The 23,744-nt window shown below is 43.4% G+C and overlaps 1 protein-coding gene across 1 annotated transcript in view; it reads left to right on the top strand.

Moving 5' to 3' along the window:
* Positions 1 to 22,647, top strand: part of LOC132870032 (bestrophin-3-like) — a 47,362-nt gene extending 24,715 nt beyond the window's left edge. Inside the window, 8 exon segments of the mRNA XM_060903574.1 lie at positions 1,681 to 1,914; positions 5,544 to 5,698; positions 6,473 to 6,550; positions 6,930 to 7,082; positions 20,250 to 20,330; positions 20,584 to 20,735; positions 21,363 to 21,992; positions 21,994 to 22,647. Of these exon segments, the coding sequence (XP_060759557.1) occupies positions 1,681 to 1,914; positions 5,544 to 5,698; positions 6,473 to 6,550; positions 6,930 to 7,082; positions 20,250 to 20,330; positions 20,584 to 20,735; positions 21,363 to 21,992; positions 21,994 to 22,081 (1,571 nt within the window). The 3' untranslated portion in view covers positions 22,082 to 22,647.
* The last annotated feature ends 1,097 nt before the right edge of the window (positions 22,648 to 23,744 follow it).

Below are 23,744 nucleotides of genomic sequence, written 5' to 3'. Positions count from 1 at the left end.
ATGGCCTCCCTCAGGGATCTGTCCTGGCCCCAGTCTTGTTCAATATCTACACTGCAGACTTCCCACCAACTTGTTCGGAGCAGTACATCTATGCAGATGATAGTGCTTTTGCCTTCTCAGGAAAGACCTTTGAGGCCATCCAGCACACCCTTGAATCGGATCTGGCCACCTTCTGCAAGTACTTCCACAGATGGCATCTAAAACTCCACCTTGCAAACTGACTGGCCAAAAACGACCTGATCATCAGGGATAAAGGCAAAACCCTGAGGTTTGATCCACAGCCTGTGCACTTTGGTGTTACTCTCGATCGTAGCCTTACTTTTGGTCCCCACCTGAAAGCAGTCATGGAAAAGTTTTCCAAGTGGGTAAACCTGATCAAGAAGCTTGCCAGCACCCACTGGGGTGCTGATTTCACCACCCTTCACACATCAACACTTGCATTGGTGTTCTCCACTGCAGAGTATGCTGCTTTAGTCTGGGCGCATAGTTACCACACCCCAGTCATTAATAGTGTGATCAACGATGCTTTGAGAGTTAGCTCTGGATGCATGGCTCCCACTCCCTTTGCTATGCTGCCTGTTGTTGCAGGCATCCGGCCTGCCGGCATCCAGCCTGCCAGCATCTGAAGGAACCACCTGGTTCTCAAACTCATGGAGAAATTTCATATCCCGGTTAGCCTGGTGCCAAACATCAGCGAAGTTAATACTCAACTGCACCTTAACCGCAAGCACTTTGCTGTATGTGCTGCAGAGCTTAAGAACAGCACCCCCTCTCACCCCTGATTGGGTCATGGATCAGTGGCTCAAGGAATGGGAGGGTGCTACCGTAATTCCATTTTGCACAATTATACCCCTGAGCCCTCCACTAAACCTACTGGGCACTCCCTCCCACGTCCCACCTGAGTCAGGCTGAACCATCTTCACACCGGTTGGGGTAAAACTCAGGCTTTCTTCCACACCATTGGTGCGGCAGCTTCTGAGAACTGCTCCTGTGGTGCCCCCCAAACTGTGAGCCACCTACTCAAACCCTGTCCTGTCTTCAGTGCCCCCAACAGAATCCTGGGGCTAAAGACTTTTGATGGCCCCACTGTCAACTGGCTTTCTCGTCCCAACCTCCCACTGTGACTTCTGGTCGGTTCATATGAATGACTACAACTACAGCAATTTGGCAATTTGTGAAAAACAAAATAACATTCATAGTTGTTTATTGTTGCGGATTACAATAGTTAGTTCCTGTTATCACTTGCATTATAGCAGCTATAAACAGTCAGTTCCTCACCACAGATCAGATTGGCTTCATTTTTCTCTCTCTTGAAGTTGAAGACTCCTATGGTGGAAAACCTGACACTGGAGGCTCCTTCCATAAATGTTAAATAAACATCTCCTTACAGCCACCATTTCAATGATTATACATTTTCTTTGTTAAATAGCACCACACTTTTAACATTTATCAGTGTCAGAACTGCTGCTTTAGAAAATTAATCAACACTTTCTAATCAAACAGATTTAAGAATTTGACAACTTTTTTAAATGTTATTTAAGTTGCAGGCTTGCTCACAATACAAGTTCTCTACTAGCTTGTTATTATATCACAAGCACCTTATTTCATAAGCAGCTACAATATGAGTTAACATATAAAGGATAGTGTCACTTTGAGATCACGAGCATTTCTTTTCTGCAGGTTTCTACGTAACGCTGGTGGTGAACCGCTGGTGGAATCAATTTCAGAACCTGCCGTGGCCTGACCGGCTCATGTTACTCATCTCGAGCTATGTTCAGGGTCAGGATGAACAGGGCCGGCTGTTGCGACGCACACTAATGCGCTACGTAAACCTCACCTCACTGCTTATCTTCCGCTCAGTGAGCACTGCAGTGTACAAGCGTTTCCCTACTATTGACCATGTGGTGGATGCAGGTAAGCATGAAACATACCTTTCAGGAGTCCAAGCTGTAACTGTTCTGGTGAGAGAATGATTGTTTAAAGCTGTGATACAAAAAAACATGCCATTCATTAATATACTAACCATCCACTTTATTACAACCCCAAATCAGAAAAGTTGGAATGGTATGTTGAAATTGAGATTAAAACTGAAAATAATGATTTGTAAATTATCTTTGACCTGTATTGTACTTGAAACAATACAGCAGCATGTTGCTTGATGTTTTACCTCATGAATTTTGTGTGGGTTTTCCCCAAAATATACACATTTCAATTTTGATTCTTGCAATACATTCCAAAAAAAGTTGAACTGGAAAAGCATTTACAACATAATGTTTCCATTCCTTCTCACAACACTTAAAAGATGCTTAGGGACTTGAAGACACCAAGTGATGAAGCGTTTCAGGTGTTATTTTGTCCCATTCTTCCTGCAAATAGGTCTTCAGGTGTGCAACAGTATGGGGTCGTCGTCATATTTTCCATTTCAAAATTCTCCACGTATTCTTTACTGAGGACAGAGGGGACAGGTACCCTTTTCTTACACAGCCATGCCTTTCTAATGTGTGTAGAATGTGGTTTGTCTTGTTGAAATATCCCTGGAAAAGATGTCATCCTGAAGGCAGAGTATGTTGCTCCAAAATCTCAATTAAGAAATTTCTACATTAATGCTGCCATCACAGGAGTGTGAGTTATCTTTGGCAAGGGCACTGACACAACCCCCATACCATGATAGACCCTGGCTTTTGGACTTGTTGCTGGTACCAATCTGGATGGTCCTTTTCGTCTTTGGTCTGGAGCACATGGCATCCATTTCATCCAAAAAAGACATGGAATACTGATTCATTCACAATACACGTTTCCACTTTGTGATGGTCCATCCCAGATGCCTCTGAGCCCAAAGAAGTTGACAGTGCTTCTGGACACAGTTAACATAAGGCTTCCTTTTTGCACAGTAAAGTTTCAAATTGCACTTGTGGATATAACTCTGTAGTGTAGTGGTTGACAAAGGTTTGCCAAAGTAATTCCGAGCCCATGTGGTTATATCAGCTATAGATGAATGACTGTTCTTGATGCAGTGCCATCTGAGGGATCGGTGATCATGGGTGTTCAGCTTTGGCTTGAGCCCTTGCCCTTTACACACTGAAATTCCTCCAGATTTCTTGAATCATTTTCTGATATTATGCACCGTAGAGGGTGAAGTATCCCAATCCCTTCCTATCTTTTTTTTGAGGAACATTGTTTTTAAACATTTCAATAATTTCAATAATTTCTTATGCATTTGTTAACAAACTGGAGATCCTTGGCCCATTTTTGCTCTTCAAAGACGAAGCCTTTCCTGGATACTGATTTTGTACCAAATCATGATTACAGTCACCTGCTGATATCACGTTTCAAATCACATCATTATTTAATGGTTTTACCTCATTACTAGCCATAAATTGCCCTGTCGCAACTTTTTTTTAATGTGTTGTGGATATCACATCATTCCTGAAACACAGGAATGGATGTATAATAATTAAATGAAGTTAACCAGAAAAAACAAACAAACATGAAATATCTTGTGTTCTACTGTCTGCAATGAAATACAAGTCAAAGTAAATTTAGAAATCAAGCTTTTTTTTTTTTTTATTTACATTTTGCATACCATCCCAACTTGTTCTGATTTGGGATTGTAAAAACACTTGAACACCTGCACATTCACAGAATTATCTAATTAGCCAGTCAATCAGGGTCAGAAAAACTGGACAGGAGAAGATTGGAAAAAGACCAGGCAATGTTCTTCCAATCTTCAACTTGAGCTCAACTCTAATTAGGGTGAGTCTGTGCTCCTGTTCTTGACTGACAGGAGTGGAACCCAAATGTGGTGTCCTGCTGTCTGCTTTGATAGCCCATTCACTTTGAATCTGTGTGTTTTGGGATGCTTTTCTGCTCACACGGCTGTAAAGAGTGATTATTTAAGTTACCTTGGCTTTCCTTGTCAGCTTAAAGCAGTCTAGCCATTCTCCATTGACCCCTCTCATTAACAAGATATTTCTGCCCACATACTTGCCATGTATTAGGTGTTTTTTGTGTTTCTCATCATTGCGTGTAAACTCTAGAGACTTTTGTGTGTGAAATTCCCAGGAGATCAGCAGTTTCTGAAATACTCAAGCCAGCCCATCTGATACCAACAACCATGTTACCATCAAATCACTGAGATTCCATTTTCCCCCCATTCTGATGTTTGATATTTGACATTAACTGAAGCTCTTGACCTAAATCTGTGTGATTTCATGTACTGTGCTGCTGTCATGTGATTTGGCTTATTGGTTAATTGCATCAGTGTGCAGATATACAGGAGTTCCTAATAAAGGAACAGAACACGTAATTAACTAACAGCACTCTGCATCACACCACCTTATTAATGATTATTTTTCTAGAACTGTTTTTCATCTTCTCTTTCTATATTTTCATTTTTCTGTTATATGTAGGGAAGTGTTTCATTCATCAAATATCATGGTCAGATTTTAATTGTTCTTTATGGAAGTAAATTAGACTAATATTTATTTAATTAACAATTTATCACAAGTATTCATTATCAATTCAAATATTTGAAATAATGTGCACAATTGCTACTATAACAATATTGAACATTAGTCCATTAGCTGGATTTACCTAATATCACAATTAAGCAATTCAATTGATTCATTAACAGAGAAAGCCCAAATGTGATCAGGATTAAAATACACGAAATGACCAAAAGTATGTGGACACCTGATCATCACATTTACAAGAGCTTGTTGAACATCCCATTCCAGATTTACTCTCCTTTCCTGTTATTATAAACTCCACTCTTCTGGGAAGGCTTTCCACTAGATTTTGGGGTGTGGCTTTGGGGATTTGTGATCATTCAGCTACAAGAGCATGAGTGAGGTCAGGCACTGATGTTGGGTGAGGAAGTCTGGGGTGCAGTCAGCGTTCCAGTTCATCCCAAAGGTGTTCAGTGGGGTTGAGGTCAGGGCTCTGTACAGGACACTCGAGTTCTTCTACACCAAACTTAACACACCATGGAGCTCGCTTTGTGTACAGGGGTATTGTGATGCTGGAACAGGTTTGGGCCTCTTAGTTCTAGTGAAAAGAAACTGTAATATGACAGCATACAAAGACATTCTATACAGTTGTGTGCTTCTAGCTTTGTGGCAACAGTTTGGAAGAACCACATATGGGTTTAATGGTCAGGTGTCCTCTAAATCCTGAACGTCTAATTGTGTATTGCTACTGTTATTTCTGAAACTATCCAGAGGATAGGCTCTTTTTCTTATTCTTGGTTATTAATGGTCTTTGATATCTACTTTTGCCAGCGTACCTTTCAACTTGTACATTTGGGTTCTGGAATGGGTTTTGGTAACCATATTTTTTCTAATGTCTCAATAAAAATCAAATAATTAAATATGTAAAAGTGCTGGATGACACATCCAGTCAAAGAATACTGAGTGCTTAAGAGCAAAAATTTAATTAATTAAAATAAATAAATAAATAACCGCATCCATCTAATCACCGCTGCTGCTGTGGCTGATTGGGTTTGAGGATCTTTTGACTTAGTCTCTGTCTGATGCTTTTCTCAGGCTTCATGACATTAGAAGAGAGGAAGATCTTTGAGAACCTCAAATCACCACACCTCAAATACTGGATCCCTGCGGTGTGGTTCACCAATCTGGCCTCCAAGGCAAGGAAAGAGGGCCGAATACAAGACAGCGTGGATCTTCAGATCATTCTCACTGTAAGCTTGTGCTACCTTCCTCTAATGCTTTCAAGGCTGATGATTCTATTGATCATGGCACCGGTTTGAGGTCAGGTTCTGCTTTAGTATCAGGCAAAACCTGTATATCTTCTATCACTGGCTTAAGACAAACAAGTGCCCTTGAGATACTCTAAACAGACTGACAAGTCATCAGATATGCATCTGTCCAGTCTGGTCATCAAGGAAGAATTTTAACATGATACTGTTGCATTACATGTAGCATTTAACATCAGGTCATTCTTAAAACCACTGCTTTGACATCATCTAAGGTAATTGGGCAATGGGGAACTCAAGAAACATGAATTAATAAAAAGTTTATGCAAAAATGATTTATGTTTATAAAAGTTTGTATTCAAATTACAGGAGTTGACCCATTTGCATTATGGGTAATAAACACATTGCATCAGTATAAAGAGTAGATTTGTCATCTGAACAGGCTGTGCATGTCAAAATGTTGGATATGTTCCCACAGCATGGCTATTCTGGAAAGGTAGAATATCACATCATGGGATTACAGTGTGCATGGTTAAACCACTATATGCTAATCTCTAAGAATTAGCTCAGTCACAAAAGTAATCAGGTTTCTGCAAAGTGGAAACTTTTGGGGAATTTGTGGAGCCTTACGATGAACATGGATCTAAAGATAGAAGATGACTAGTGAACTGCATGTGGGGTTCAAATCAGTGTCAGACTTTAACATTAGCCTGCAATATGAGTAGCCAGGAGGACTTTTCTGTTTGTGTTTTCCTTCAGGAGATGAACAAATTCAGGACCTGGTGCTCTACGTTGTTTGGATACGACTGGGTTGGGATCCCTCTGGTTTACACGCAGGTGAAGATTTTTTCCACATAAATAATTCCAGACTTTTCCATCTGCTGTAAATATTCTATATATCTCAGCCAGCCAGAGAGAGCATACATGAACACTTGTCCTTGTGAAGCAATAAACTTTCATCTCTCAGTGAAGCCAGGCTGGATCAAACCAGAAGAACAGAATCATTTGTCCTGGTGGCCACATGAGACAGTGCCCTTTCCTGGTGACAGGTGTTCAACAATTAGGGAGCAAGAAGCACTGCTAATTGCATAGTAAACATATATTTACTTAATTTACTGAACTGTCTGAGACAGAACCATAATGAAGTCAAGGAGAACAAGAACAAACTCTGCATTTAACTTCTCTCCATTCTGTCCCTCCCTTTCTCTCTCATTAGGTTGTAACTTTGGCCGTCTACACATTCTTCTCAGCCTGCATCATCGGTCGACAATTTCTTGACCCCGCTCAGGGCTACCAGGGACACGACCTTGACCTTTATGTGCCCATCTTCACATTGCTGCAGTTCTTCTTCTATTCTGGATGGCTTAAGGTCTGGCAGGCGCACCACACTTCTTGAATTTTCTTGCTAATTTTGTCTGATCAGGTCACTATTTCGTTTCTTGAGAAATTAATATTGGAACAGATAAAAACACAATACGAATGTTGCCAAATGAAACCCAAAAAATGAGCTCTCCAGTGGGGGGGACGACTTTGTCGCATTCCACCAATAGCAGCACCTTATTATACAATGCCATGTAGTCACACACAGCTTCATACACTAAAGGTGCACAACCTGCTCATGCTGTTCACTAAGATGGTAGATATTAATGTGGGAAAATGTGGAGAAACGGTTACTGTATTAGTATGTAGGTGTATTTCACTTTCTTGTCTCCTGTGAGGACTGCAATGTGTTTCTGGCTGTTACCCCAATTGAAGCACATTTACAGTAGATTTAATGTAAGTGCTAACAAGTTCTTGTTAAGTTCAGCATTTCTTGTACCTGACTTCTGCACTTGTTGTACATCGTTCTGGATAAGAATGTCTGTTAAATGCCTGTCATGTAATATAATGCAATGCATGTCATTGCCTTATAGTAGTAATTGTCTCATACAATGGTGCTTGAAAGTTTGTGAACCCTTTAGAATTTTCTATATTTCTGCATAAATATGACTTAAAACATCATCAGATTTTCACACAAGTCTTAAAAGTAGATAACGAGAACCCAGTTAAACAAATGAGACAAAAATATTATACTTGGTCATTTATTTATTGAGGAAAATGATACAATATTACATATCTGTGAGTGGCAAAAGTATGTGAACCTGTAGAATTCACAGTTAATTTGAAGGTGAAATTAGAGTCAGATGTTTTCAATCAATGGGATGACAATCAGGTGAGAGTGGGCACCCTGTTTTATTTAAAGAACAGGGATCTATCAAAGTCTGATCTTCACAACACATGTTTGTGGAAGTGTATCATGGCACGAACAAAGGAGATTTCTGAGGACCTCAGAAAAAACGTTGATGCTCATCAGGCTGGAAAAGGTTACAAAACCATTTCTAGAGAGTTTGTACTCCACCAATCCAGTCATACAGATTGTGGACAAATGGAGGAAATTCAAGACCATTGTTACCCTCCCCAGGAATGGTCGACCAACAAAGGTCACTCCAAGAGGAAGGCGTGTAATAGTCGGCGAGGTCACAAAGGACCCCAGGGTAACTTCTAAGCAACTGAAGGCCTCTCTCACATTGGCTAATGTTCATGAGTCCACCATCAGGAGAACACTGAACAACAATGGTGTGCAGGGCAAGGTTGCAAGGAGAAAGCCACTGCTCTCCAAAAAGAACATTGCTGCTCATCTGCAGTCTGCTAAAGATCACGTGGACAAGCCAGAAGGCTATTGGAAAAATGTTTTGTGGACGGATGAAACCAAAATAAAACTTTTTGGTTTAAATGAGAAGTTTTATGTTTGGAGAAAGGGAAACACTGCATTCCAGCATAAGAACCTTATCCCATCTGTGAAACATGGTGGTGGCAGTATCATGGTTTGGGCCTGTTTTGCTACATCTGGGCCAGGACAGCTTGCCATCATTGATGGAAGAATGAATTCTGAATTATACCATCGACTTCTAAAGGAAAATGTCAGGACATCTGTCCATGAACTGAATCTCAAAAGGTCATGCAGCAAGACAAGCGACCCTAAGCACACAAGTTGTTCTACCAAAGAATGGTTAAAAGAAGAATAAAGTTAATGCTTTGGAATGGCCAAATCAAAGTCCTGACCTTAATCCAATTGAAATGTTATGCAAGGACCTGAAGCGAGCAGTTCATGTGAGGAAACCCACCAACATGCCAGAGTTAAAGCTGTTCTGTATGGAGGAATGGGCTAAAATTCCTCCAAGCTGGTGTGCAGGACTGATCAACGGTTACCGGAAATGTTTAGTTACAGTTAGTGCTGCACATGGGGGTCACACCAGATACTGATAGCAAAGGTTCACATACTTTTGCCACTCACAGATATGTAATATTGGATCATTTTCCTCAAAAAATAAATGACAAAGTATAATATTTTTGCCTCATTTGTTTAATTGGGTTCTCTTTATCTACTTTTAGGACTTATGTAAAAATCTGATGTTTTAGGTCATATTTATGCAGAAATATAGAAAATTCTGAAGGGTTCACAAACTTTCAAGCACCACTGTAGTAGGAAGTTGTTTCGCCAACCATCTGAGGGCCTTCATGAGTTCTACTGAATGCTAAATACTGAATATTCAAGATATTTTCACTTGCTGTCACATTTTTAGTGTAGAGCTTTGTGATTCAGAGGTGTGAATTGATATGAAACCACTGGGATAAACACTCCAAAGACGATGTTTTACTTGGATGGTGCTGTAGACTTGTCTTGCGTGTGTGTATATATAATTTTTTTTTCATACGAACTACATCCAGGACATGGAGCAACACATTTTTCAAAATGTCACTCGTGAGGCTATCGATGCTTTGATACATTTGGGTACTATAAAAGAAAATCACACATTGTCTTGAAGATATGAAGTTTATGTTCTCGTGTTGAAAAACTTACATTTTTCAGACAAAATACATTGCGGATTTGAGTGACATATTTAAATAATATTGTCTGGCGTTGAGCGGTATGTTAGATACATTCCATTCAGCTATGATGATACTGAACGAGTCGAAGACGAGTTTAATATCATGCTAGCTGAATGGAATATATCTGCTATACCATGAAAAAGTCAGCCAATATTATTATTATCTCATCTCATTATCTCTAGACGCTTTATCCTGTTCTACAGGGTCGCAGGCAAGCTGGAGCCTATCCCAGCTGACTACGGGCGAAAGGCGGGGTACACCCTGGACAAGTCGCCAGGTCATCACAGGGCTGACGCATGGACACAGACAACCATTCACACTTATATTCACACCTACAGTCAATTTAGAGTCACCAGTTAACCTAACCTGCATGTCTTTGGACTGTGGGGGAAATCTGAGCACCCGGAGGAAACCCACAGGGAGAACATGCAAACTCCGCACAGAAAGGCCCTCGCCGGCCACGGGGCTCAAACCCAGGACCTTATTGCTGTGAGGCGACAGCGCTAACCACTACACCACCATGCCGCCCTATTATTATTATTATTATTATTATTGATACATACACACTTTTCCAGTTTTTTTATGTCCGTTGGTACCTTTTTCACTTGTAAACAGAGTGGAACCATCAGGGCCTATTACGCCTTCAGAGAAGCCCCAAAAATATCAGCATTTCAAATGTTATGTTTAATTTCTTTCATCTATGTTACAAACTTAGGTGGACAACCAAACCTCTCCAGAATGTCCCAAAGCAACTCTCTGGATGCTGTAGCAAAGGCCTTTGTTAGGTCTATGAAGGCCATGTACAGAGGTTTGTTTTGTTCCCTGCATTTCTCCTGCAGTTATCTCACTGAGAAAATAATGTCAGTAGTTCCCCTGTTGGGTCAGAAACCTGACTGAGAATCAGGCAGGATCTTTTCTGCAACTGGTTTCAGTCTCTCATTAAGTATACCTGACAGGATCTTGCCAGCTGTGCTCAGGAGTGAAATGCCCCTGTAGTTACCGCATTCCCCTCTATCTCCTTTCTTTTTGTAGATCTTGACTATGGTGGTATAGAGATCTTGCAGTCACGTGATCGGAAAGTACACAGCCGCCATCTTGTCAGTAAAAAACACAGCTGAATACTGCTGCACTCGTGTACAAAATGGATCAATTTCAACCGACGGACTACACGGCTCATTTTTCTAATGAACAGATAACTAGATATATGTCTAAAATAAACGATCTACAGATTAGTGACCCTTATGGCTTACCGGACGTAGTTTTCACGACCGTGTCAGTGGATTTTGAACTGCCAGCGGAATACCCAGACATGTATAATTACCTCATCAACTTTCCCTCGCTGTTCAGTGGTGAAGCACTGCGTGCTTATAAATCTCTGGACAGTTATCTTTACAGAAATTCAGGATTTGTCAGCGACTCAGATGTGGCATCTTGTAAACAAGAAAATAACAATCCTCATTGGATGGGTAAGTCACTTAAGTATTGAGTATAGCACTGACCAGCCGATTATAGAATAGAATAAGGTAATTCCAGCTGTAATTCCAAATCGTCCGTCTTGTTTACCATGGATCTGGCGTTAGAGAGGTAGAGGCTTAGCAGTGGAGATTTGAGTGGCTGTTTTCTGAGTTTAGTCAACAGGCCGGCTCTGCAGCCTCGCTTTTGCTTCCGCTCCCGACGCCGCCTCCTTCGCTTTGTTTCCGATAACAATCCACAGAGACCCCGCTGGTCTCACTATCTCGTCCGGAATGTTGTGCATGCAATGGAAATCGCTACAAACCGTCATTTTCTGCTGGAAACCAATGTCCAGTAAGTCCATACGGTTGTAGTGGATATTGAAGTCCGATACAGACGAACAACACGCAAAAATACACACAAAAAACATAAAAAACGTGCACAGGTAGGGAGAGCTTGTAGCCGCAGCCGTTGTAGTAGAATTGTATATAGTAGAGTTTTCCAGAAGAAAAGGTAGAAGTAGAAGCAGAAGTAGAAGCAGAAGTAGAAGTAGAAGGCGGAAATGGCGTTTGACCGACAAGATGGCGTCTGTCACAATCTGGATCGGCTGTGACATCACATGCAAGTGGTCCATTTCTTAATTTATCCAATCCAAAAATTTGACTCAGTGAAAAAGTTATTACATAAATCACATTTTTTGTTACACTTAAAGCAAGTGTAACAAAAAATGCGATTTGTGTAATAGCTTTTTCGCTGAGTCAAATTTTTTTGTCAGCTCCGTAACCGGAAAGAAATACAAAATTCGCAACATCTTTCTTGCACATCCCGCAATACAATATATTTAGCAACTTGCCGTAAATGTAATCTCCAATATGTTGGCTCTTGTACTACAGAATTTTAAGGTACGTTTTTGCAACCATAAATCTAGTATGAAAAACAAACAAACAAAAAAAAACATGCAAAGTAGCCAAACATTTTAAATCAATCTCTCCATAATTTGAATGATTTTTAATTCATTTGTATAGAAACAATAGTTAACTCCGCTCAAGATTAGCCTGGGCCCGCCCATCCTAAGCGTGACGCAACACGGGGGCCTGTTGCGAGCTTAGTCTGGCCAGGCAAGCTATCTACAGCTCTTCCAAGCTCCCGAAAAATCGGGAACCAATCAACTTTGAGCATGTCCAACGGCCCTGGGTAGAGGTGTGTTCAAGGCACTGACGTAGTAGAACTGCGACTGGAAGCCATAGATTGTTTACAGAATCTATGCCGGAAGCGCTTCATTCATGCTTCCACATCTATTACGCATAGATGCTGTATTGAAAGCATTCAACAGGAAGTTCTCATTGAAAACGGAGCAAAGAGCAGCCCTGGAGGTATTTATTGAAAGGAAGGACGTTTTCGCCTTGCTCCCGACCGGCTTCGGTAAGAGTTTAATCTACCAGTTAGCCCCGTCGCGTTGCATACGTCAGAGGAAAGAGTGATGTGATTGGTTTAAGCTTCATCACAGCCTTTTCTGGCTTCGACCAGTAGCAAACTGAGGCATTTCAGGGAGGCGGGTCAACCACGGTCTCTGGGAAACGGTTGGGCTTAATATCTTGGCCAGACCAATAGCTCGGAGAGCTTTGAAGTCGCGTTAGCCAGGCTAGCTCAAGATAGCTTAGACAATGTGCTTCTAAATAGGGAAGCGTACTGGATGTCGCAGTTGTTTACTTTAGCCCCTTATGGGTTAAATAAGCGAAAAGAATATAAATCTAAAAATCACAATTTTTTAACAATACTTAATTATTAAATTATGTAATTAATAGCTTATTTTTGTCTTTGTCCTTTATTTAAAATTTTAAAGAATTCACAACTTTAAGCCCAGAGCACTATGTAGTTTTTTATGACACTGAAGAAGGCCGAAACGTTTGTTGAGAATAAATTTTTAATAATGTTCAAAAGTTGGATGTCAGAGTGAAATTTTTCTATTCTACATATATACATATAAATAAAAACATTTCTGGACAAGCAAAATGAAATGAAGGCACTTATGGATGTATGTGCAGGGGAGAGCGGGGAAAGCAAACTGGAAACAAAGCCAAAACGCAAGACTAGAATCAAAGTTGTGGGACAGGCGAGGGTTGATAACACACAATAAAACAGGCAGTAGCATAAAGGCTCGGTATGACAGGAATTAACACTGAACGATACTTATATAGCAGGGGCTGATGAACCAGGAAACAAGTGACAGGTGTATTTAATAAACAGGTGATGGAGGGCACTGTGGTTTGTGGGTGTTGTAGTTTTGAGCAGCCATGTTTGTGGTTGGGTTCGGACTGTCACTCTTGACAACATTACTGACAGACCCCCCCCCCCGAGGAGCTACATTCTTCCTAAGATGCCCTCTCCCTCTGGGTGCAAGCTTGTTGGGGTGTTGGATGTGGAACTCCTGAGTCAGAAGAAGGTTCAGAATGTCCCTTGCTCCTACCCAGCTTCGCTCCTCAGGTCCATAGCCCTCCCAATCTACCAGGTACTCAAGCTGACCTCTTCTGTGCCTAGAGTCTAGGATTCTGTTTGCTTGGTAGGTGGGATCTCCTTCTGGACAAGGTGATGGGTGGTCTGGGGTGAGTGTGTTTGTGGACAGAGGACCTTGGATGGCAGGTTTTAGGCAGGAGACATGATACGTGAGTGACAAGCGACTGTGCGGTGGGAGCTCAAGCCTGTAGGAGACTTTGTTGATGTGCTGGAGCACCTTGTAAGGTCCGATGTAGCGTGCCTGTAGTTTCCTACAAGTATTGGGTTCCTTGAGGTCCTTAGTTGATACCCATACCCGGTCACCAGGAGAAAACTCAGGGTTGCCGCTCCTGTGCTTGTTGGCATATTCCTTATACTTGGCATTGACACACTCGATGCGTTGATGAACCTCTTCCCAAACTGACTGGCTGCACGAAAACCACTCCTCCACTGACTTACTGGCACAGGTAGAGGCATCACATGGGAACGGTGTTGGTAGCCGAGCAAGCACTGAAAGGGTGTTAGTTGTGTAGCAGAGTGCTTCAGAGAGTTCTGTGCATACTTGGTCCATGGGATGAAATGGGCCCAGTTCCCCCGATTCCGCATGCAGAAGATTCTGAGGAAACATCCTGGTTAGCCTGCTCTACCTGGCTGTTGGACTGGGGGTGATATCCGGATGTGAGGCTCACCAAGACACCTAACCGCACCATGAAACTGTCCCATGGTGGCTGACTATGTCCTCTGGGATGCCAAAGTATCTGAATTCATGCTGGAATAACAGTTCAGTGGTCTGGAAAGCTGTGGGGATCCCAGGTTAACAGGATGAGTCTCAGTGCCTTGGAAAACCTGTTGATGATGACCAGGATGGTAGTGTTACCCTGGGATGGTGGTAGATCGGTGATAAAGTCGACAGCCAGGTGAGACCAAGGTCTCTGAGATACAGGGAGAGGGCATTGTTTACCAGTGGGATGTGTTCGAGGTACCTTGGCTTGTGTGCACTCCATGCATGAGGAGATGAAATGGATGATCTCAGTCAACATATTCTCCCACCAGTATTTGTGACCCCTCACCGAATCCAGGGACACGTCGGCCGAAACGAATCCGAGATAATCGCAAAAGAAGCATTTTTTTTTCAAAATTTGTGATTTTCGTTTTTTTTCCATCATGTGCAAGTTGAGATCTTGAAGAATGCAATCAGTATTTCAGATAATAGATTGTTTTGTTGGAAAAGCATACATTTTTTGTTGCAAATTGTCTCGTTTTTGTCAGGACTGTAGCCTGCTGGGGGGTGTGGGTAAATTACCATATGGGCCATTCACATGATGATTTAAGTCTTTTGCTTTTTTTTTTCCCATGAATCAGCTGTATGATCCGAGTTGAGCGCATGGCTACTTAACTGCATACAGGCGTGTAATTTCACTATGGAATGAGTTACTAAACAGAGCGCAGAGGAGCTGACACACCACGAAGCAAACAGACGCACGGTATTTACATCGGAGATAACCATTTCTAGCAAAAAAACCGCAACCTCGTTTTCCAGATTGAATGGAATACTTGAATGATCGGATGATACACAGACCGTTCTAGGATTACATTCCATTGGAGGCATTGATGTGTGCAAGGCGCCGTTTCTCTTTCTGATGGGGTAAGTTTATTAATCTAAGGCTGTGTGGTTATTTTTGCATGTAACGGAGAGTGTTGTGGTTTAGTTAAGCCTAGGTCACAACCAGACGTACGATTTTTTGTCTGTGTGATTTGTGGTGTTTCCCAAATCGCTGCGGGGTTTTTTTTGTTCACAGAGAAAGACACGCGTTGGCCGTAAGTTTGTCTTGCAACCTGAAAAAAACGTAAGCGCCCGTAGAGTTTGTTTGACATGACAAAGAACCTCTGCGGCCAGTCTACGGCTCGAAAATCAGCACAACACATGCGCGCTCTCGTGCTTTTCACACGCGCGCTCTCGTGCGTTTCATGCGCGCTCTCCGTGTGTTTCTTGCGTTTTTTGCATGGAGACCGGCCGTAGGAGCACATACGGCCGGTTGTGACCGAGGCTTTACATGAAACTAGCGTTGTGTTAGTTGTGTCATCATTATGCTATCTTTCTTTCTTACGGTGTGAGTAATTTTTCAACCACAAAACATTAAAGTATACTTTAGGACTTATTTTTGTACTTCATAATTGTGTTGGGCATACTTTGCATGGAAGGAAAATTGACGTGGTGATCTTTGTTTACATGAAAGTAGTATCGCGCTAGCTAGTAGGGGGTAGGGCTTTCCTTAATGTCATGCAGATGAGCACCATTATGTGCCTGCCCTACACCCAGAGTAGCTGAGATGGAAAACTTTGAGGGCGATTTTCTCCCTTTTCTGTTTTAAGAAGTATACACTTTCAAAAGACCACACATTCTTCAAATATTGTCAGATCTCCACATGGAAGGCATCATTGGAAAGCTTAGAAACTGTACTTTCTGAATCTGTCAATAACTCAAAATGCCCCTGGGCCGACATGTGTCCCTGGATTCTGTGATCTGCCACAGTTCTGTAGCAGTTGGTGAGTATGATGACTGGTTGGGTGACCCAGTGACAGGAGATGCATGTGCCTAAGTGATGAGTTTACCTCGGAGATTATTGGGGATGTACAGGTGGCCAGTTTGGCAGTTAGCTGGAGGAGTTTGTGGTTGCAACTCCCTTATCTCCTTGTCTAGGTCCCATGAAATTGCTTGGATAAAGCATTCGGGTGTGAGGATGGGGTGAGGTTCAGGGTCATGAGGAGATGGGTTGAAGACATGACAGGGTATCCCGCCTTAATGTTCTTGGTGCCTGGATGATAGGATATTGTGAAGTGTAAGCACGTGAAAAACCGAGCCCATCAGGCTTGGTGTCGGTTAAGTCTCTTGGCCTTCTTGATATATTCCAAGTTCTTATGATCTGTAAGTATGACAAAGGGGTAAGTGGCTCCCTCCAGCCAGTGTCGCCATTCCTTCAGAGCAAACTTGATAGCAAGTGGTTCTCTGTTCTCAATGTCATAGTTCCTCTCTGCTGAGGTGCGTTTCTTCAAGAAGAATGTGACTGGGTGGAGCTTGGGCTTCTTGCTGAAGCGCTGTGAGAGGACCTGTCTCAGAGGCGTCCACCTCAACCGTGAAAGGTCGGGTAGGGTCAGGGTGTTGTAGGATTGGGGCTGTGGTGAAGATGGTTTTGAGCTTGTTGAAGGCCTCCTCGGCTGCAGGGGTCCAGTGGAGGTGCTTTGGTCCCTTCTAAAGAAAGCCTAAGCTCCACCCAGTCGCTCTCTTGACAGGGAGGTCAAGGGCACCACGTGAGTACTGAAATTTCTAATGAAACGGCAATAGAAATTTGCGAAACCATGGAAGCATTGGAGCTCCTTGACTGAAGCGGGCACTGGCTAGGAAGTCACCACAGAGACCTTGGAGGGGTCCATACTGACCCCCTCAGCACTGATGATGTACCCCAGAAAGGAGATCTGATGCGTGTGGAACTCGCACTTCTCAGCTTTGGCATAAAGGTGGTTTTCTAACAGGCAGTTGTGTGCTATTCAGACGTGTTGGAGATGGCTTTCTTCATCTGGGGAGTAGATCAGGATATCCTTGATGTATGCCACCACATATCTCCCTAACATGTCCCGAAGTACATCATTGATGAGACACTGAAACACGCTTTGCACCAAAGAGAGGCCATATGGCATCACCCGGTACTCAAAATGGCTGGCGTTGGTGCTGAAGGCCATCTTCCACTCATCTCCTTCTCAGATATGGACCAGGTTGTAGGCACTACATAGGTCTGGCTTAGAAAACACCTTGGTGCTATGGAGCTGTTTTAAAGCCGAGGGCACCAAAGGAAGAGGATATGGGTACTTCACTGAGATTTGAGTCCTCAAAAGTCTATACATGGGTGGAGGCCGCCCCCTCTCTTCTCCACGAAGAAGAATCCCGCTGATGCAGGTGATATAGACAGGTGTATGTACTCCTGCTTGAGGGCCTCTTGTATGTACTCCTCCATCGCCACTTGTTCCGTCTGGGACAGAGGGTAGATGTGACTGTGTGATGGAGAAATGCCCAGTAAGAGGTCAATGGCACAGTCGTAGGGGTGGTGTGGTGGTAGGCCACACACCTTACCCTTACTGAAGACCTCCCTTAGGTCTAGGTAACACTCTGGGACCCTTTCTAGGGAGTCAGGCTGGGGACTCTCTACAGGTGGAGGAGAGACTTAGCTGAGGACACTGAAGACAGTTCTGAAAACAGGTCGGGGACCATTGGAGAATCTCTTTATTCTGCCCGGAGATAAGTGGGTCGTGAAGCCGTAGCCAAGGGTAACCCAAAATGATGTCATGTTGTATGGTAGTGGTAACTAGGAGTGAGATTAGCTCTGAATGGAGGGCTCCCACCTGAATGTGCATGGGAGCAGTCCAGGTGGTGACAAGGCCCTCTGCCTCCATCGATTGTCCTGATGCTGAGTGGGCTCTGCAGAGGGTTTGTGGGCAAACTGAGCTTCTGGGCAACTGAGCTGTTGAAGTTCCCCTTTGCCCCAGAGTCCACAAATGCAGAAAGCACGTGGGTCAAGGAAGGCAGTTTCAGCAATACAGGAACCTTGAAAGACTGAGCTCTAAATGAGCTCACTGGACTCACCAGGTTAGCCTTGGTCTCCACAGAGCTGGTGCGCGGTGGGCGGACTGGACACTGAATAATCTGATGGTTGGCACTCCCGCGGTAGAAACACAGGCTCCCTCTCCTCCTCCGATCTCATTTGGAGTGTTTCAGATGAGCTTGTAAGACCTCCATGGGTGTGGGAGCGTCGGTGGTTGAAGTGGGCGTGGCCTCCTCCTTGAGTGACGGGAATTGCAAGATCAATCAGGGCATCTAAGGTGAGATGTTCTTCATTGCACACCAGCTCACTCAATACAGCAGGGCGGAGCCCCTGGCGGAAAACAACTTTTAGAGCTGGCTCGTTCCATCCGCTGGCTGCTGTGAGAATTCAGAAATCTAGGGCATAGTCGATGACTCTCCTAGAGCCCTGTGTGATGGTCAATAGGCTCTCACTGACCTCAATTCCCTCAGGTGCATGATCAAACACGTGCTTGAATAGTGTTCAAATCGTACAAGGTTGTATGCTCCCCTCCACTCCTCCACACCATGCTGGCCCACTGTATCACCTTGCTGGTCAAGAAAGAAAGAAACCTTGCGATCTTACGTTCGTCTGAGATGTGTTGGATCATAGAGAAGTACATGGAGCACTGAAGCAAAAATTCCTTACAGCTGTACGTATCCCCGGCATATTTCTCTGGGCATGGAAGCGAAAGCGCGGAAATTGGGGGGGGGGGGGTTTGGGTCATGTTGGGAGGGCCTGTGACATCACGGCAGCAAGCTGAGCCATCTTGGTGTTGAGATCGGTAAGCATCTGCTGATGTTCCCCAAAAAGCGCCCCTGAGCGCTCAGAACAGTTTGCCTCGCCTCCTCTGCTGCATCCATCATGGCGAAGTATCCCGTCAGGGTGCAGGCACTTACGGATGTATGTGCAGGGGAAAGCGGGGTAAGCAAACTGGAAACAAAGCCAAAATGTGAGACTAGAATCAAGGTCATGGGACAGGCGAGGGTCAATAACACAATAAAGCAGGCAGTAGAATAAAGGCTCGGTATGACAGGAATGAACAGTGAACAATACTTCACATTGAGTGAGAGTGGGAGAGGTGTTTATAGCAGGGGCTGATGAACCAGGAAACAAGTGACAGGTGTATTTAATAAACAGGTGATCAAGGGTGCTGTGGTTCGTGGGTGTTGTAGTTCTGAGCAGCCATGCTTGTGGTTGGGTTCGGACTGGCGCTCTCAACAGCACTACTGACAAAGCATTAATTTCTAGAATGAAGCAATATGACCTGCCAATAGAATACTAAAATGAAATTCTTGAAATTAGTAAAAATGTCTAGAAGTAAAGTGATAATCTCATATTTGGTGTACTGTAATCTTATAATGGGAAATACAAGATACATTTGATTACAGTCGAATATTTCCAATTTTTGCAATGTATGTGGCAAATCCCGTCTGCTTACGGCCTTGAGACATTCTTCATGACCTGAAGGACTGGAAACATTCACAGGCATATTGCTTTATACCCAGAATTGGATTTTGTGTTCCATGAAGGAGCATTACCTGTGAAAACATCCCCATCCATTTCCTTCACATGCTGCTTCAATTACTGCAAATGAGGAGACAACAAACAGAGCTCAAGGATCGGCAAAGCCAGACACACTGGACTGACTCATATATGAAATCATATCATAATACTCTCAGCAAATATATCTGCTCAAAAGTGGTTTATAGAAGCTCTCTGGACAAAAATTAGTCATTGTATATCATTTCTTCTTTTCTCTTAATACTTAGTTGAGCCTTAACACCACCACCAACATTGTCAGGGAAGAATTTCACTGGTGTCTTGAGACCTTGTCAGATTTTGCCCATTTGTCTATGGAGTTTGTGCTGTTTCACCTGCTAGTCCAAATAATTCCACAGGTTTCTATGGAAGAGAGCTCTATAGGCCAGTTAAAGTGTCCCAGTTCTCCAGATTTGGCCCTTTTCACTATAACCATCATCCTGGGACATGGGAGTGTCAGCGTTCCACTTATTAAAGTGTGTATCTTTTTTTTTTTTACACATCAGGTAGCAGAGCAGCTCATAAATCCATTTGGAGAGGATGATGATGACTTTGAGGCCAACTGGTGCATCGATAGGAACCTGCAGGTTTGTCATATGGATGCATGGTAGTGCATTAATGTACTGATATACATTTTAACTGTGGTACTGTCTTATGAGTGTAAGCATTAGGTTATGTTACAAGTACTTGACTTGAGGCTACTATGAAAATTTTTGTAGTGCCAGATCTAAAGCCTTGGTTCAATTGAAATTTTAAATATTTGGTATACAAAACACACAAAAGGTATAACGTACTGTTCTTGTTTTGAAAAGGTAATGATAATAGCTGTATTGCTGGTAGGTGTCTCTGATGGCAGTGGATGAGATGCATATGAACATTCCCCCCATGACTAAAGATATTTATTGGAATGACCCTGACGTACGGCCACCGTACACCCATGCTTCTGCAGACTACTGCATCCCATCATTCTTGGGCTCCACTACTGATATGGCGTGAGCAGGAATCTCCCACACACCCACAGATGCACCCATAGATATAGCCAAAGGTATGTGGACACCGGATCATCACACCCATATGTGGTTCTTCCCCAAATTGTTACCACAAAGTTGTATAGAATGTCTGTCTTTCTATGCTGGAGTATTACAATTTCTCTTCACTGGAACCAAGAGGTCCAAACCTGTTCCAGAATCACAATGCCCCTGTACACAAAGTGAGCTCCATGAAGACATATGTCAAGGTTGGAGTGGAAGAACTTGAGTGTCCTGCACAGAGCCCTGACCTCAACCCCACTGAACACTTTTGGGATGAACTGGAACACTGACTGCACCCCAGATCTCCTCACCCCACATCAGTGCCTGATCTCAATAATGCTCTTGTGACTGAATGAACATAAATCCCCACAATCATGCCCCAAAATCTAGTAGAAAGCCTTCAGAAGAGTGGAGCTTATTATAACAGCAAAGGGGGGCCAATGTCTAGAATGGGATGTTCAGCAAGCACATATGGGTGTGATAGTTAAGTATCCACAAATTTGCATGAATTACCAAATACACCAAGTGTCTGGCACAGAATCAAGTTACATTATATCATAAATAGGATGTGTGTCATTTATTTTGCAGTCTCTCTGAAGTATTACACAGTGAGGATGTTGATGCTAACAACCCGTGGGGGCATGCCACAGTTCTGGGCCGCATGCGTCGCTTGCTGAGCGTTCAGGAGCCTGTGGATCTGCACATGAGGCCATCTTTCAAACGCCACAGCAGTGAAATCTCCAGCTTCTTACCCTTTAGCACAGACTACCATTTTCACCCCAGATTGGAGGAAAACGGGAAGCCTCACTCCAAGCTAAATGCCCATGCACACTTTTACCCTCTTTCCACTGTCAGCGAGGTGAACAGCACCTCACCTTCTTCTGAAGTCTCAATACACACCCCATTTTCCAACAGTATACCTTCAGTAGTGGTCACTGAACCCCATATAGGTGACTTCATTGATAATGACAGTGTTCTACAGGAGTGCACAGGACATATACTATCTGAGGTGTCTTCATTAGAGTTAGCTCAGGTTCAGGAGCATTGTGGAGAGGAGGTGAACACAGCAGAAGGCATTACAGAGACAGACTCCAGGAGGTTTGGCCACTTTTCTCCAGCTAGTAAGATGAAAAATAATTAACTGTCGAGACAGAGCTCAATGAGTTCCACAAAGAGCTTTCCAAGCCCCAAAGATGTACTGAGAAGGAAAGCTCACCAACAAGTTTGATTCCACACATCCACAAGCATCTGAAACTGTAGACTCAAGCAGCCAAAAGAAAGAACAGAGAAGAAACCTAGACAGATGAAAGCAGCTCTTTCAAAGTAGAACTCTTGACCCAAACTTGGGTGACTCCAGCACTGGTTCTAACTCTGAACCGGATTTTCGGTGTGCATCTTGTTGAACCCCTTGGAGCCCAGACACTTTTAGATGATATACAGAAGACAGTTATCTTTACAGAAGCCCTGAACTGCAAATTGTGAAGACTTTTTTTTCAATTGCTCATCATTTTGACTTAATCATTATTTTCAAAATAACGATTTAGTAAATCAAATGCCGCTTTTCCACTACAAACGCGGCTGAGCCGTGCCGTGCTGAGTCGAGCTGAGTCGAGCTGAGCGGGGCTATTGAAGTTGCATTTCGACTACAACCGCGCTGAACCGTGCTGGCTGGAAGTGGGTGGACACATTGAGTGGAGTTAGCGAAAGTGGGTGGACGTCACGTGATGTCGTTAAGCAGCGCAAACAGTGACATCAGTGACAGTGGCGGAACAAGTCAGAGCCGGGCCGGGGGCGGGGCAAATGACCGGGCATTTTATTAAAGCTTATCATAACATCATTTTAGGCTACAAAATGTCCGCAACTGCGGTGTTTACCAATTTCAACACTACCGGGTGCAACTATGTTATTTAGTACATCAAGTCCTTCAAACGAACATGTAACTCAGAAACAAAAAACATTAGGATACTGTACATGGCTCATAATAAAACATCAATAGCCTATACTGCGCACATTATTTGAAGGGCATACGAATGAGCGCTCAGAGGTTGCAACGGTGACAGGAAGAGTCAGAAATAAAAGGAGGGCGGTGCAAACCTCACTGAATGCACTGTGTTTACCAATTGCAACACTACGGGGTGCAACTATGTTATTTTGTACATTAAGTCCTTCAAACGAACATGTAACTCAGAAACAAAAAAACATTAGGTGACATACTGTACATGGCTCATAATAAAACATCAATAGCCTACTGCGCGCATTATTTGAAGGGCATACGACGAGCCTTGCACTCCGCGAACTCGTCCACGATGCTCTGTATGTCACTGATTCAGTGAGCTTTTAAGCGGTAGTCTCACCACCCGAATAGTAAACAATAAACATGGAGTCGTTAGTGTTGCTGGTCTTGATGCTGTGGCTTGTTGTCACCGACAACGCCAACAGATACTGGCAAGAGCGTATAGATGAGGCGAGGCGCATAAGGCTTCAGAAATTCTCGTAATTCATAATTATTATTCTTCCGGGTTTACGGTGTTTACAGATCCCAGCGCGCTCGCGGGGCGTGTGTGGGCATGTGAGGACACTCCTCCTCACCAATCAGTGCACAGGGGAGTGTCTACTCACGCCTCCAGCCTCACTCGGCACGGCTTGGCTCGCTTCAGCCCCACTCCAAAACGGTGCGAGTTTTAGGGGCTAAGCAGGGCTGAAACGAGCTGAGTCGTGCTGGTTTTTGGTAGTCGAAACGCGAGCCGTGTCGGGCTGAAGTGAGCTGAAGCGAGCTGAAGTGAGCTGAAAAAGGGTAGTGGAAAAGGGCCAAAAGTGAGATACCAAGTGAAAATAATGAGTTAGTCAAAGTAACAAGAAACTAAGTCAAAATCATCTTTTGGCTGCTCCCGATTAGGGGTTGCCACAGCAGATCTTTCATCTCCATTGCTCCCTGTCTTCCGCATCCTTCTCTACCATACCTGCCATTTT

The sequence above is a fragment of the Neoarius graeffei genome, chromosome 21, assembly GCF_027579695.1.
Source record: "Neoarius graeffei isolate fNeoGra1 chromosome 21, fNeoGra1.pri, whole genome shotgun sequence".
Classification (NCBI taxonomy): domain Eukaryota; kingdom Metazoa; phylum Chordata; class Actinopteri; order Siluriformes; family Ariidae; genus Neoarius; species Neoarius graeffei.
Note: the sequence above shows the minus strand (reverse complement) of the source record. Positions and strands in the feature narration are given on the sequence as shown.